Source organism: Taurulus bubalis (genome assembly GCF_910589615.1).
Source record: "Taurulus bubalis genome assembly, chromosome: 18".
Lineage (NCBI taxonomy): Eukaryota > Metazoa > Chordata > Actinopteri > Perciformes > Cottidae > Taurulus > Taurulus bubalis.
This window is the reverse complement of record NC_136606.1, coordinates 10420218-10435781: the sequence shown is the minus strand read 5'-3', so window position 1 is coordinate 10435781 and position 15564 is coordinate 10420218. Positions and strand designations below refer to the sequence as shown.

Here is a 15564-nt window from a genome sequence, read left to right as displayed (position 1 = left end):
TCTTTAATAAGATCGTGTAGGCGTATGCACGAAAGCTTAGCTGAGACTACACTCATGATCTCTCTCTCTCTCTCTCTCTCTCTCTCTCTCTCTCTCTCTCTCTCTCTCTCTCTCTCTCTCTCTCTCTCTCTCTCTCTCTGCTGCCTCACTGCGACCGTTCTCAACGTACGTGACGTCGCTTCCTCTCTCCAACATGGCGCAGGAGGCAGGTCGTTAATGGAAATCTGAGGGATTTACCCCACCTTCTGTGTTTATTTATGTTTGTCTAGGGGCTCCTTGGCTGACATTGTAAAGGACTACGTCTCTCCTCGAGGCGGCTGCAGCCCCCCCTCCCTCTTGGGACCAGGCACACCTCGCCCCAAATTCCGGTGCGACATGTTTGAGGGCAAAAAGACGAAAAACATGTTCCTCACACGAGCTTTGGAAAAGATTCTGGCCGACAAGGAGGTGAAAAAGGCTCACCATTCACAACTGCGCAAAGCCTGCGAGGTGGCACTTGGTAAGTTGTGTTTGTTTCAGCCGCACATTTTCCCCTGTCTTGTCTCGGACTCATTGATTTAGACACGTCATGCAGCCGCTCACTTATTACCCGGTGATCCTGCAATGTCGCAGCGTTTGGCAACACGGTGTCATTACCCGGTCATTAAGCGCCCGAGCCGCTAATGTCGTATTGTCTGGTGTTATAATTCAGCCAAACATGCGTATTTAATTGACGTGGCACGAGCTCCCATTCCGTATCAAACACGGAAATGGTGCAGGAGGGGTGGGTGTTTGCAACGCTGAACCGATGCTGCGAAACTAGTAGCGACGTGAGAACAGGCCGAGCACTGGGCAGAAAACTAAGTTGTTAACCGCTGCATCCTCCTTCAGTATCAAACTGACCAATACCCAAAGCTTATACATTCGCCAAGTGTGTACTAAACTCATTTAAACGGCTTGACTTGACGCGTTTAACCCCGTAAAGGCGTGAGATGTTTGTGTCTCTTCCTGGTGCACACGAGACGTAAGCTAGTAGCCGTGCCCGTTGAGTTCATGGCAGTTTGTCCTTTTTAGTGCATCCTTTATGCATTTAACAGTTTAATCGTTTAACTCTTTGGGCTTTAATCTTCGTTATTATGTTGTGAAACTACACGGGAAGTCGGGGACAGTGAAGGCAGAAGGCGTCAGCTGTCAGTAGCACCTCGATGCTAAAACAGTGTCAAGCTAATGGGTATGATAAGAGATGATTTCCGGGCAGATTAAAACAATAAAATAACAATTAAAATACACGTGATACTAAATAAATTAAAATACCAAGCTTAAAAGATACATATATTTGTAAAATAATGAATATGAAATAACAAACTTTCACTTGATATAGCACGTATCCGCGCCATGTTGTTGTCACATCGACTGTGCTTTTATTTTGAAGTCAACCTCACTTAACGTCCGCTTTCAATTGAGCTACATGTCGTAGCTTTCTGAAACTATTTGTTAGCAGGTGTATTTTCCGAGACACTTTATTGGGATGACTTCATAATAAATATACATTTTCCCAGAGCTGCTAATATTTTACATTTATAATACCTTAACTAATGTTGTTTTCACATGCCAGACTTTGTTATCTGTCCTTAGCTGGAACAAGCTGGGGTTTGTCCTGGAAAATGGAGTAATATGACACTACCAGAGAAACAATGAGTCCATGTTATGCAGCAGCCAGACATCCAACCTGTCTGGACAGTTGCTGCATTTTCCAACTCTTTCAACTGTTGTGGAGTTTTGAAATGGCCCCGAAGGCTAAACACAACGATCGTGTTTGTCGAGTCTTGCTCTGATGTTTTGTATAACCAACCCACCTACACGCAAATCATATATTCCCCCCACTTTGTTTGTTGAGCAACAGAAAAGAGAGGTTAGAGCGAAGAGGTTAGTGTTCATTGAAATAATGAGGGTCTCTCTAGCATGGGTCTTAAAGAAAAATACACCATAAAATGCTCCAGTGATAATTGGAGAGTCAGTATTGTCTCTTTACCTGTGAATCAGAGCATAAAGACTTGCATCGATGATGTGAATCGGCCACTCTATGGGTTTTATTGAAATGTAGGCCGTCCAAATGTGAGTCAGAAAACAACCAAGAAAATGCCACGTATGCTGACTGTCATATGGCATCCAAGCAGGTATAAACTGTTTACAGAGCAGCGCCATATTCTGTCTCCAGATGACATCACAGCTACAGCCAGTCTCTATGATACTGATCAACATTCACAAGTTAACACTGAATTATATTTCAGGCTGTACTTTCACTTTAAAAAGCAGTATTTGTCACACAGTCATTGTTTTCCGGTCTCCTCGGGTCAGAAACCGGGCTAACAATACTTAGGTAAAGCCCTGTGTGGCAGTACAGTGCAGAAATGACATAGTATCAATTCTCAGCATAATTAACTGTCTAAGTGGATTTGAACTTCACACTGAGGCTCAGTCGTACTCTAAAAACCTACAAAATGAGAATCTCTGTAATGAGCGTGACAGCGGCACAGTAGTAGTGCATATCAAAAACGACTCGGTGACCCAGTATACTGAGTGACTTACATAATCCCCTCCAGCTCTTGGGGCTCTGAGACATCTCGGAGAGAGTGCCTGTGCCAGAGTCTCCTCTTTACTGTCACTGAACGCTCTCCTGTTATTCACTGTGCTGAACTAGGTACAAGTATTGTTCGATTTCTTTTCCCCTGTATAACACAAGATGGTATATTTATTTAGCTTTTCATTCCTGTTTGATCATATTTGGCATATGGATTTAGACTCTCTCTCTCTCTCTATGTATACAGTGTGTATATATATTCATCACTGCAGGGTTTTAATGCATAGGAGCGAAGTAAAAGGCTTTGGCTAGGCGGCCTTTGTCCTCCTCTTCCAAACTGACCTTTCTCTTTCTCGATTATCAAGATGTCCCTCAGCAGTTTCCCAAAAAGAATGCCATCTCAATTTCTCACACGCTCTAAACTGTCACGGCGTAGAGTCCTATTATCTTTGGAGCGTATCGTTGGCTTCTTTGAGAGGAGCTTTCTGATTGGAGGAAGAGACGGAGGGTAAATCTGACGGTTGACTCAAGTTATCAAAGGCTGTATCTGCCTCTCACCTGTCGGAGGCGAACATACAGGCTTTCGGCTCATTGTCGTCATGCATTGCTAGCTTCACGTGGGGCTTAGTGGATGATTTCATTGTTTTTTAACCCAACCTGTCTTCTCTGACTTGAGACGTTTACGGGGCTTCACCGCAAACCAGTCACACTGTGAATGTAACGCGCTAAATCAGGGAACTCTGTCCAAGCTACCACACGAAGAGGAGTGAGAGCTTGTATCCACGATAGTAGTCACTTGAGGAGTCGAGTCCTGCTGAGCACATTGCTCATTATCTCTACCCTCAGGGTGTAGGATCTGAGGGTCAGCTGCATAGGTCACAGCAACCTGCAAACCTTTTCTTCATTCCTCCTGTCAAGTCCCATTACCTGCAGATGCATATTCTGTTCAAGATCTGGGGGCAGCCACTGGAAAGAGAACTACACCACGTCTGAAGCTTTGTTAGAAACTCAATATCTTTTCTTTGTCTTTCTTGCCACTGATCATTGATACAAAATATTTACTCGATACCTGTAGTTGTAGCTTAAATGTAGTGGTTAATGTGTTGTCGTGCGGACAAAATAAATATGGGGACGATAGCTTTATTATAGTTATTTGGGCCGTCCTCGTACAAATAAATTCTTAGTTGGGTTAGGCTCATACAAGTTTGTCGACTAATCAAGTTTCTCCACAAAGAATCTCATAAACACATCATTTTAAAATCTTGTGTTTACCAGAGATGGGCTCATTCAGCATTAAGAAAATCATAAAAAAAATTAGTAATCAACAAAAGAAAACAACCAATCAGTTGAGAGGGGGGGAGCCTAATTGTTATCACGTTCTTACACTATTACCTACTAACACCAAGCAGCCACACAGCAACATTGGATTAATCTTTATTGCCACCTGACGTCCATTATTCAGCGATGTTTTGTTCCTGGTTTGGTCCACCAACTCTTGAGAAAAACAGCCGACTCTCATGGCTTTCTAAATATTTGATTTTCTTCTTCACTTACTGGAGCAGGTACTGTTAACTTGTCTGGGATTGTTTGCTGGGTTAAAAAAAACCTGCCTTTTTGTTTTATACGAGTGTATGTGAGAGCAGTGTGTTCATTTTATGCCAGAAAGCCGTGTTGTGAGCGAGCCATATCGCTGTCAGTTGGCTTGTCAGATATTGCTGGCTGGCAGATATTGACAGTTTGAGTGTCTGTGGTTAGTTCCCTGCTGTCTGAGGGGTTTAGCATTCATTAAATCTGAATGTTTTGCAACATGGGGTGGGTTTGAGGAAATAAATAACAATAAACCAGGAGCTAGTAGCGATATTGACACGGCCCACTGACTATTGGCACACTATAGTGGTCGTGTTTGTTTCCTTTAATTTATTCATTGGACCACAATGACATTATGTTTGTTGGGGATGTTAAAGGCCTCTTAAAGTTGGTGTTATATTATATTATTGGGCATTTTGCTATCATAGTTTTTGCAGCTTTGGAGTGAACCTAGAGTTTCCAAACTGTTGGCCATATACGTAGATATTATTATCTTTAATCTTAACTTTAATTAGTTCAGAAGATCTCAACAATAGTGTTCCCGTGGAAAACTAAGCAATTTCCCTAATTGATCCTCGGTCACTTTATGGTCAGTCATTTAATAATCAAAGGCTAAGAAATCATTATCAATTAATGATTAACATCCCCTAATTGCAATTTACATAATTGTAATCGTTTTATGATTTAAGAAATGTTTCCTGCTCATACATGGGATGCTTTCTTCAACTAATGCGTCTGAGGCGTTTGTGGCATAAACGTGGCATGTTCCCATCAAAGAACCTTGAATACAACTGTAAACACAGACAAAAACAAGCGTTTACACGCTGCTGTTTTGCACCAAAATCAAGGCCACTGCCTGCTCGCCACCTTTTTTATTTGGAGTTGGCGAACTTGGCAGGACAGCCAACGGAACAAATGTACCTCTGATCGTCAAGAATGGCCAGCTCATGCTGCTCTATGATAAGCTGCCCAATAGTCGCCACATGCTCCACCATGATAAGCACCAGGCTATAAATGATGCTGTTTGTTAATTAAGGCTTCTACCATGACACTCTGAAGACCCACACAGTCTTCTCCACACACGGCTGCCGGCAGTGCAAGCCTCGGATGTTTGTGCTCTTACTGAATATTAAAAGCTTTTCTGAATTTGTACACCTGACAACCTTTTTACCGGCATCCTTCATATTCCTGACAGAAGTTTATCAAGCCAGAAGTTTAAAAGCAGGAAGTTTTCCTTCTGATTCCCATGCAGCGGAGACACAACCTGCTGATGAAACTGGCAGGTATTCCCAAGGATGAGAAAGTGTAAATGACTGACGCAATTCACTTGTCACGGTGCTGGAAATGGCACTAAATGTTCCACTGTTTTGACTCGGATATATGTGCATGTATGTGTGCAAGTTATCTTCCTAAAATCGGAACTATTTAAAATATAAAATACACCTCGATCCCGTTCCGCAGTGGAGCTACAAACTAATAGATACCAGGCAGACGAGACGCAGACGTGCTTCGCCCTTCGCGCCTGTTGGGCTTCTGCTAACGATTATTTGCCTTATTGACTATTGCATTCAGTTGTAATACTTTCGAACGTATAGTTATAAAACCCCTTTTGCAAGTTCTCAGTCCAAATAGGTCTTTCGTGATTTTTGAATGTGCCGTATGTGTGTAAAAGTCTGATAAACCTGTTGCAACAATTTGTTCCACAATCAAGTCTGTTGCGACATTGCCCTGAAGGAGAGGGAGACGTGAGAGAGGGTGAGGCCCCAGTGCCTGGTTTCTGTCTCATTTCCCCCGTGCAGACGCTTAAGCTGCTTGTAACCCCAAAGGTTGACTGGTATTCTGATAATGAGCAGTGGAGTAGTCAACATGGCAGTCGGTGCTCGCTCTGAAAAGCATAAAATAAAAAACCTTTATCGATACGGACAAGATAGTTGAGCATTTAGAAGAAAAGAGTCAGTTTTTCTTTCTTTCACACTCCTGTTTTTTATTTATCTTCTTACACTGATACCTCCATACATAATGCAGTATTTCTCTCCACCGATGCCTCCTTCAGTCTCGGGACAGGTGATCAATTAATTATACTGCAAACAGATAAGACGAATGAAGAGAAAACCTCCCATTTCTCTCCTCTTCTCTGTTTGTTTCCCCTTGTGTCGGTTGTATTTATTTATTTGTATCTATCCTGTTTTGATCTATTCTGTATTCATCCAAGGAAAGTTGTTGCCAAGAAAATAATTCATCACCATTACTGAAGGAGATTGGGGGAGGAAGAGGAAGTTCAACAATAGGTGTGAATAAGGAGACAATGTTACCCAGAAGACTTTAAGAGCTTACAGCTGAACTGAAATAAAAATATTTTTTTGCGACAAAAACAGTGTTTATATCCTTTTGAGTTTGTTTTTGACCTGTGTACTTGCTTGGTCAAATTTGTTCAGTGGTCCTCTGTCTTACAGTCAGTGTTGTTGTTTTTTATTAGTGGAAAGGATCTTAAAATAATTCATAATATAACTTAAATTCCAAAAGACTGCTGCTGATGACTCTGCTGGTCTAACAAAACATGGACGAAAAGTTACCATGCAGCAGCACCTTGGTAGCCGAGTGGTTACACCACATATAACCATATAACGTCCTGGGTTTGATTCGGTCCTTGGGACCTTTGTTGCATGTCATACCTCTCTCTCTCCCACGTTAGCAAGCGGGGCAACCGGCTTCCACTTTCCGAGTGGAATACAACAGCTGTGGACTTTTGTCGAGCCTCAGAGGCAGGTTTAAATAGCTGAACAGTACATATCCAATGCTAACATGGGCTCAGTCACACTCAGAGAACTGTTGTTTTTTTTCACAAACACACATACAGGACTCTAACTTCCTTTCGGCAGTAGCACACCAAGAAAGTTGACCCAAGTATCAGTTAACCTCAAGGAACATAAATGGTGTTTCCAAAAATGACTGAATCCTCTTTTAAGACATGGAATGGTTTGCACAATAACTGCAATGGTTGTCTCACCATGGCTGAGTTTGTACTCCATCATAGTGTGCCGCCAAGCATGCTGGGACTTAAAAGAGGGTAGGTTGGATGAGAAAGGGTACTTTGGCTGAAGGAGCTGAGAAGGAGGCTGTTACAATACACACATTTATCTTCCATTGACTGGCTATTATCTCCAACTAGTGCAGCAAGGACAGGAAAGTGCAATTCATAGCATTGGAGCAGATAAGTGCCAAATCATATATCTTATATTATTTTGAATTAATTTCAATAACAAAGCCAGCAGCTGAGTAATCAAGGACTTGTGGAGGCCGAGTTTTGTCACCGTCTGGCAAAAAAAGGAGAGTCCTAATTCAGCCATGGTGATTAAACGCAGGCTTGTGCGAGTGAGGAGGTTGGTTGGACACGCACAGCGATTTTAATGCGCACACACACATACGTGCACACACATGAGCGCACACACGATTAGGTAGCCCAGACAACCTCTGACAGTGTTTCGTTCTTCTCTCTCCCAATGTAATTACTGCTGTGCAACCTTTCCTTTCAGCCTGGACAATGGAAATGTCAGGGGTCTGATTTTTCTCAGGCTCTGTGTGGTGGTCGCAGCTGCCCCGTGTTTATCTATGTTTGGTAGGAGGTGGCGATGTACAACTACACGTTGATTCATCCACAGCTTATCTGATCTTTGTGGCCCAAAGCTACAGTGTTGTCTTTATTACTATGCATGGACATTGTCTTATTAGCAACTGTACTCAAAATGCTGTTTCTTGATTTACAAACGCACCAGAGACGTGATCACAGCCTCAATAATGGGGTCAATGTTGGACACTGAATGAAGAAACTTTACTTTTTACATCTTGTGCCATTATAAAGCTAGTGTATGTCCATCTGAGTCCTGGGGCTTCCTTTCTCGTCTCCTCGGCTTATTTCTCTTATCCTGTCGAGCCACATTCGCGCTTTCTTTTTCTTTACCTTCTTGAACATCCTGCTCGGTCAGCGCTCCCTATCTGGAGACTCGCAGCCACCGAGACCACCGTGTTTCACTGAGGTGAAAGCAATCGGGCGCTGGATTGAATTAAAGCTGATCGCTGCATGGAGTGGATGGAGCCAACCATGGGATCCATGCCAGATGCAGACGGGCTCGGTGCTCTTTGAAATGTAAATGCTGCAGGATGGCGTTTCTCAGTCTCCAGCTCCTCACTCAGGTGATGGAAACTGAGTCAGAGGGTGACCTCTAACCTCTCCTCTGTGTCTGTGTGTGTTTAAAGGTTGTTGGGAGCCCATGAGGAAGGAGTATTGTGGTTATGTTGCGTTGTTTTTGACCCACCCAAAGGGCAGGAAGTGATAAGAATGCTTTTACATACTTTTGATATTCCCTCTCTGGGAATTTTCTCTTTCTTTCTTTAGTCTGTGGCCGAGGATTTTAATGCAAAAGGCCACACACGCAAAGAACCAAAACATGTCTCACAACAGTGTTACAACGAGACTTATACTGTAGCCTTGTAATGTGAGCACACGCACACACACACACTCATAGGGCAAATCGGCACAAACTGTGAGAGACAGGTTTATACAGCGGATTTGTTTTGGAAGCCAGCCTCGTCCTTGTCCCTGCTTTCTTTTACTTTTCCCCTTTTTTCTCTCGTCACTCTTTATCTGAACTCCCCCCACCCTCTCACGCCCTCTCACGCCAGCGAGGCTGTTTTCTTGCTGCTGATCTTGTGACGTACTGATGTCTCCAGAGAGCCGTCTGTTTATCTCTGTCCCTCCCGCCAGAGGAGCAGCCGTGTGCAGGCTCTGCTGTGTCTTAATTGATAAAATGCTGGAGCTCTCATGGGATTTGTGGTGTGAATACATGTGTGTGTTTGTCTGTGTGTATGCTAATTCAATGTGTGTGTGTGTGTGTGTGTGTGTGTGTGTACTGTATCTGTGCATGTTTGATTGTGATTATGTGTGTGAACTAAATCTAGCTAAAATGCCCATTTATTGAATTAGTGATAATCCAACAGCATTAGTCAGCAGGTTTGTGGTATGTGCAGCCTCCGACACCTGTTGTTGCATGGCTTTACCTGCTTTACACCCCAGGGAAGTCTCCTCTAAAGGATGAGACCACTCATAGGAGCCTAAAGCGTCCAGTATGTGAATCAGAGTGCTTCATCACACTTCTCGGTGATAGGCTTTGGGAAGAGATAGCTACTCTTGTTTTCAAACCCTTTTATTTATAAGATATGCCTGCTTTAAAAAGCCTTGATAAATAAGTACATCTGTAATAGTATGTTGTTTATTGTAATCCCTTGCACTCCAGGTGCACAGTCTCTCTTTGTACACCTTTTAAAAACCAATGATGTATTCCTGACACATAGCTTTGCAATACAACTGCAGGGCTGCATGAACAAACGTATCGCATTTACAGCATGCGTCAGTGAGCAGAGCCCTTTGGGTTGAAGTAATGGTCACTTTGCGTCTGTTTACACATCATTCTGCAGACGTACTGCACCTGGGATGAGCTGCTGCTGGTGGATAACTGCATTTTGATTTCTGTATTTGTTTAAGCAGGGAACGAAAATGCAAATGTTGTCTAAACCATCTTTCACAACAGTACTAACGAGTGGAGTGGAGAGTCCCAATGAGGAAGAAACATGATTCACAATGTAAACAAACGCACACATTTGCATATCTAAAAAATTATAAAGTTAAAGGTGCCTCGTGGAGTTTTCTTGTAAACAAGTAAAGAGTTGTATTTACATTATGTCTTACTCACCGAAAAACATTGTGTGCATCCTTGAGGTCTAACAAATGTGTTGAAGTATTTAAAATCAGGCCTTGCTTCCATCCATGCCTACTTGACAGAAGTCTTTCTTCTTCCCTGCCTTTGTTGGTGCATCCCTGTGCAAGTTAGCGCCCCTGTTGGTCTGTGGAATAGTGTGAAACCTTTAGCAGGGCCATATCACAGCAGGCAGCATGCCTATATGTGTTCTTCTGCATGCATGAGATAAACAAAACGAGGACTCCTCCTCATGGGAAAACAACTCGCAGTGCAGTTGGCGTTTAAATAACTCCACGGGGAACCTTCAATTGGAGAGCAATTGTTATGTTCAGTTTTGTCAGAGTAACTGTGTAGTGGCCACTTGCAGTCAGCTAGAAAAGAAAGTGTTAAAAGTATTAACAGTGCAACTTCAGCACTGATTGAGTCCTCACTTGCAGCACAAGTAACAAGTAGGCAATACATGTTCTTAATGCCCTCCTGCACGAGCACACATGACCACACACACGCATCCGGGGAGGATAGGACCTGTGATTCCAGTGTTAATGGTCCTGCTGAACAGTCGTCCCTGTGGTGGACACTCCCAACAGGGTCCTCTGCTGCTGCTGGCTGAGGAATGCTTCGTCACGCCGCTGAGGCCGGGTGGCGCCCAGGAAGAAGAAGAAGAAGAAGAAAAAGTTAGCCTGCCAGCAGCTTTTGTCAGCAGTGAGAGACGAGGAGCAGGTTGTTATGTCATGCGGCCTCGAGACGCAGTCGGACTTTGATGTGATGCTTCATGAAAGCAGACTGCCATTCTGCTTCGTGTTAATGGATGTTGTCTGTCTAAAATGCATCATCATGTGGTGCAGCTTCACCCCCCCGAGCAGTCGCAGTATAGTTTTAGCCCCTCTGCAGTGTTTGGTTATTCAGTGTTTCAAATGTAATGAATATGCACGCACCTCTTTGAGCAACACTGTTTGCTTTCCTCCACATGCATTAACTCATGTTTGGAGCATTAGGTTGTAAGCTGCGGTGCTGCGGGGATTTTGGTAGTAGTCGCTCCATGAGGGGAGCACATTCTTCATTCACTCGGCTTAGATTTTCCTCCAGATATTCGAGGGATTTAAAGTGGTAACCCTGCGACAAGCCTGCTTATAACCTTTGCACAGCATGGCCAAATGCTCCCCTTGCTGATTCATCAGCCTTATCTATTACGCCTGCATATTTGCATCCTAAGAGGCTGACTACACCATTGTGCAGTTGTTAGCCAAGCCGTGATCAGCTTCTGCTGTAGCTCCGTGCAAGTGTGATTGAAGGGATCACTGATAAGCCCCTTTTGAAACATGTATCGTGTAAAGCGCTGCAGAAGCCTGTCTCTGCTCACTGTCGAGCTCAGCGACTGAGTGTGAGGTTGTCCTGGTCAGGCGGCGCTCGTATCAGTCCGACACTGTCACCTGAAGCTGTGAGGTTGTTGTGCCTTTTGTCTCTCAAAATAACAGCTATACTTCCCGCAGGATTTCCCAAGCTGTCATATGGCCCACGGTCTTCATGCACAGTGCTGATCACGCCGTGTGACGTGCTATTTGTTTCCCAAGTGCAACATCCTAGCTGACAGGGGTGGCATTTGCTTGTTTTGCGCAAGCTGACTTCGGGCCGAGGTGCTGAAACTCTTGCCTTGACGTCGTCCTCATCTCATGTATTTTTCACAGAGGGCCTTGTCATGTAGGTGTCGTATATCAGACTTTTAGACCGAGGCTATTAGCTTTAATAAGTCTGCCACGTCACAAGGCTGATCTATAGTGACTTGTGTGCAGTGCTGTCTTTGCTCAACATGGAGGTATCCAATAATAAATCAGGATATGTTTCATGAATTAATCACGGCATAATGGTTGGAAGCTTTGACTCAGCAACTTTGTGTGTCATGGTATCAAGATAATAGCCAGGGCTGAATGTTTTCTGAAATTCAGGAAGTGCTCTATTTCTCTAATTCAGGAAGTGCTCTATTTCCCTATCAGGATAAAGGTCTTTAATACTGTTGGTGCTTCAATACAATACCATTTGACAGTGGGGAGGTGTACCTGACTTGCCTGTGTGCCTATACTCTGCCGCATTCATGCATGTCTATTTTGTACACTTCCTATTTCTCAAAAATCTCCCTCTGCCCACTCGCCTTTATCCAGGCGTGCTGTGCAGTCACTCCAGAGCAGAGGGGAGAAATGATTAGCCAGGTTTTGACTGACCTTCTCCCCAGCTTAGAGGCAGCTTTCAAGAGGGCCTTTGAATAGCTGACAACCTCAGGATATATGAGACTCAGTAGTGCAAACTCGAACCCGAGTAAAAGGCTCTCATTTGCACCGTATCTGGTCAGGACTGGACTGGTTAACTTGCCTTTGTGGACACTGCTGCTCAAGTACGAGAATCGGTAGTATTGCAATAATACCCAGAGAAATAGTCAATTTCTACACGCATCTGACTCGCATATTTCTTCTTGATAAAGAAAGAAAAGTTAAATATAGGCCTAAAATGACCGTCTCCAAAAGAGGAATTTGGCGTGTGCTGGCATTAATGCTCAGTCAAAAGTCAGTGCAAGAGGGAAAAAGTACCTTGAAGATGAGTGAAATGGTGGAGGAGATTGAGGGCCTAGCTGGCTGCTCTCATACATTATGGAGCTGTCAAAGGCTTTGTGTTGAGGTCTGGTCTGGGCTATCGCTCACTGGAGAGCAGGACGGCTCGGTCGGTAAAATGGGTTCCCTGTGTATGTATGCCAATTCCCCACTGGGGTAAAAACAGTGTTACATCCTCAGTGTTTGTTTTAGGGTGGGGACTGTCATCTTATCCTCACCTGTTGAAGTATCAGCACAACAATGTTTTTATGAGATAGCTAAATCAAGCCTGTAATTCAGTATTATGATTAAATAATTAAAACGATGCAGTATAAATCAATCAGTAGCTTCTTTAAATCTGTTTAAACAAGTGGAGGGATTAACCTTATTGTGCCTTTTTTTTATTTTCCACAAAACTGTTTATTGATGTAATAGGAGGATAATGAATGGATGTGTTTTTGCAACGAATACAACAATTATGGGCTTTGTAGGAGTGTGCCGGCAATTTTTACGCTGATATAACGAATACTGAAGAACCAGAACCGCTACAGAGTCGCTATGAGTCTGCCTAAGGATGCACTGGACAATTCACATAGGTATACTATTTATACACAGGATTACAAAGGAACATGTGGTTTCAGGTTGTGATACGAACAGAGTGATTGAATCAGTGTGGGAATCATAACATAAAGGTCTTTGTCCTGCACTTATGTTGATGGCCTGTTCACTCAAGTGATTGATTACTTGATACCAGGTACGGGGAAAACTACAGGAGGGAGAATGATTTGCATACAGAGGTTTGTGAAAGATAAATACAACTAAGAATGCACATTTTCCATTACAGGAGTCAGTTTCTCAAGTTTTAGTTGCACACTTTCAAAGTCTCACTAGTTGTTTCACGACAGCCTCTTGGTATTTAATTTGAACTCATTAGATTAAGAAGTGGTGAGCCATTCAGGGTCATCTGCATCACCTCACTGTTTTGCCCACTACACTGAACTACTGCTGCTGTTGCGCTTTGTTGATACTGGGTCCTGGCATCGGACAAACCAGGACACGGAACATGGCGTCTTCAAGGTCGTGTGTGTGTGTGCGCGTGTGCGTGCTGCAGCAGCGCTGAGGGAGACCGAGAGTGGGGTTATGTTAATAAGTGACAAAAGGTTTCCATTGCTGGCCTCTTAGCTTGTACAGAAGAAATTCTAAACAGGAATACCGCAGAACACCAGAAGTGTTTGAAGAGTTGGTTTTATTTAAGTTGTCAACTCGGTTTAACTCTTCTTCCACCAGTGAAGAATCCTTTTAGTTTGTATCCAGTGTTTGGTTTATTTTTGGGCACCTGATCAGACTATAATGAGCTGTTCTGGGATGCGTCTCCCTGTTTGCGCCGAGGCAAATGCAACCTTTAATGCTTGTAGTCAGATTTCTTGAGGTTCATTCCTTGAAGCATATGTTCTGATTATATCACGCCTCAAGTTGATAAAAATTAGATTCAATAACTTAATAAATAATTGAGTTTTGCGCGTGTGTGTGTGTGTGTGTGTCAGTCTCACTCGGCTGCCTGTGCCTGGCTGCCGGCATATGTCTGCACTCTAACTGTGTGTGTTTGTTTTGAAACCGGTAGCTAGCAGATCCGATGCGATTCCACTGCCTTAATTTGTGGCTCGCGTCTGCCCGGTCCCCGGGGCATCCAGCACTTACATGTCTGTTCTTTCTCATCAGCAACACCACCCACCGTTGCCATGGTTTCACTGTTCAAGTCCTCGGGTGACAATTCCTCATCAACACTCCTGACACACCGAGCTAATTATCTGACGGTTACTTTACACAGACAATATGACGATGCCCAACCCTCTGACCAAACTGGCTGCTCGTGTGCTCACCTGCCTGTCTTCTTGTTTTGACGTGTGTGTGTGTGTGTGTGTGTGTGTGTGTGTGTGTGTGTGTGTGTGTGTGTGTGTGTGTGTGTGTGTGTGTGTGTGTGTGTGTGTGCATAAATCTAATAACCCTTTTTGACGCAAAAATGATATTAAGAGCGGAAAAGCCTGGGGTCCAGTGCATATTTATAATTTCACACGTCCTGGTAAAGAGACCTCTATAGCTGTAACTTCTATATTCTGGACTACTGAGCTGCAGGCTAAGCGGAGCGGGACAGAGACAGACATACGGCGTTTTCCTTCACTGTACATCGCTTTAGCTTTCTCTCTGGTCCACCTCTGTGATGTCGGCCTTTGTCCAGCCCGCTAGCTAAAGTGATGGGGTGGCTGCTGGTAAAGATGAGAGGTCAGATGGAGCTGATTATTCACTCCAAAAAAACTGTTCTGATTGAGTGTTAAGGATTTCAAAGTTTGCAGGAAACACACAGAGCAAGAAAATTCCTGAATATTCATGGCCTCCATAATGCAGTATTCATGATAGTGATAATTAGTGCTGAAACAAGCAGTCAATTAGTTAATAAGTTGATCAACAGAAAATGAATCAACAACCATTCTGATAATACATTATTTATTGCTGGGGGTAATTTATGACGCAAATACGCCAAACGAGCTGAAATGTGACATTTTTACAGATTTTCTCTGTTTTGTATCATTGTAAATTAAATACTGCTTGAGTTTTGGCCTAAAACAAGTAATTTGAAGTTTTCACTTTGGATTCTGGGAACATTTTATGGAATAATCACAAAGCAGTCCCAGATGAGTTGATATTAGAAATAGTTTTTGCAGTCGTAGTGATTAAACAAATGTCTTTAAACAATGTGTTTGGTGCAGGTCGTTCATGTACGGTCAGGATAAAAAGAGGCAGTAAAAGTAGTTAATAGGCACTTCATGTTGAAGTCAACACCTTCAAGTGCCAGCTTTGAGAAAGTTGCGATGATATTATCAGGAAGTGTTAAATAAACAATATTATGAGTGGTTTTTCAATAATGTCCCTACAATAAAAATCAAAAGGTAAAGCTAATATGAGAACGCTGTCATCATTATAATAAGTAAATTGGCAGTATATCTCTCATCTGTTAAATCTGAGGCTTCATACACTGGGCCTGAGCCAGAACTTCCATTCATTTCAGATTGAATGCTGCCCGTCCCTT

At 43.2% G+C, this 15564-nt stretch overlaps 1 protein-coding gene across 1 annotated transcript in view; it reads left to right on the top strand.

The window, feature by feature from the left end:
* Nucleotides 1–375: 375 nt before the first annotated feature.
* The window catches only part of LOC306750790 (brefeldin A-inhibited guanine nucleotide-exchange protein 1-like), a gene marked incomplete at both ends in the record, with an annotated part of 26583 nt that continues 11394 nt past the window's right edge, over nt 376–15564 (top strand). The window contains one exon of the mRNA XM_079234264.1: nt 376–499. Coding sequence (XP_079090390.1) covers nt 376–499 — 124 coding nt within the window. The remainder of the gene's footprint in view (nt 500–15564) is intronic.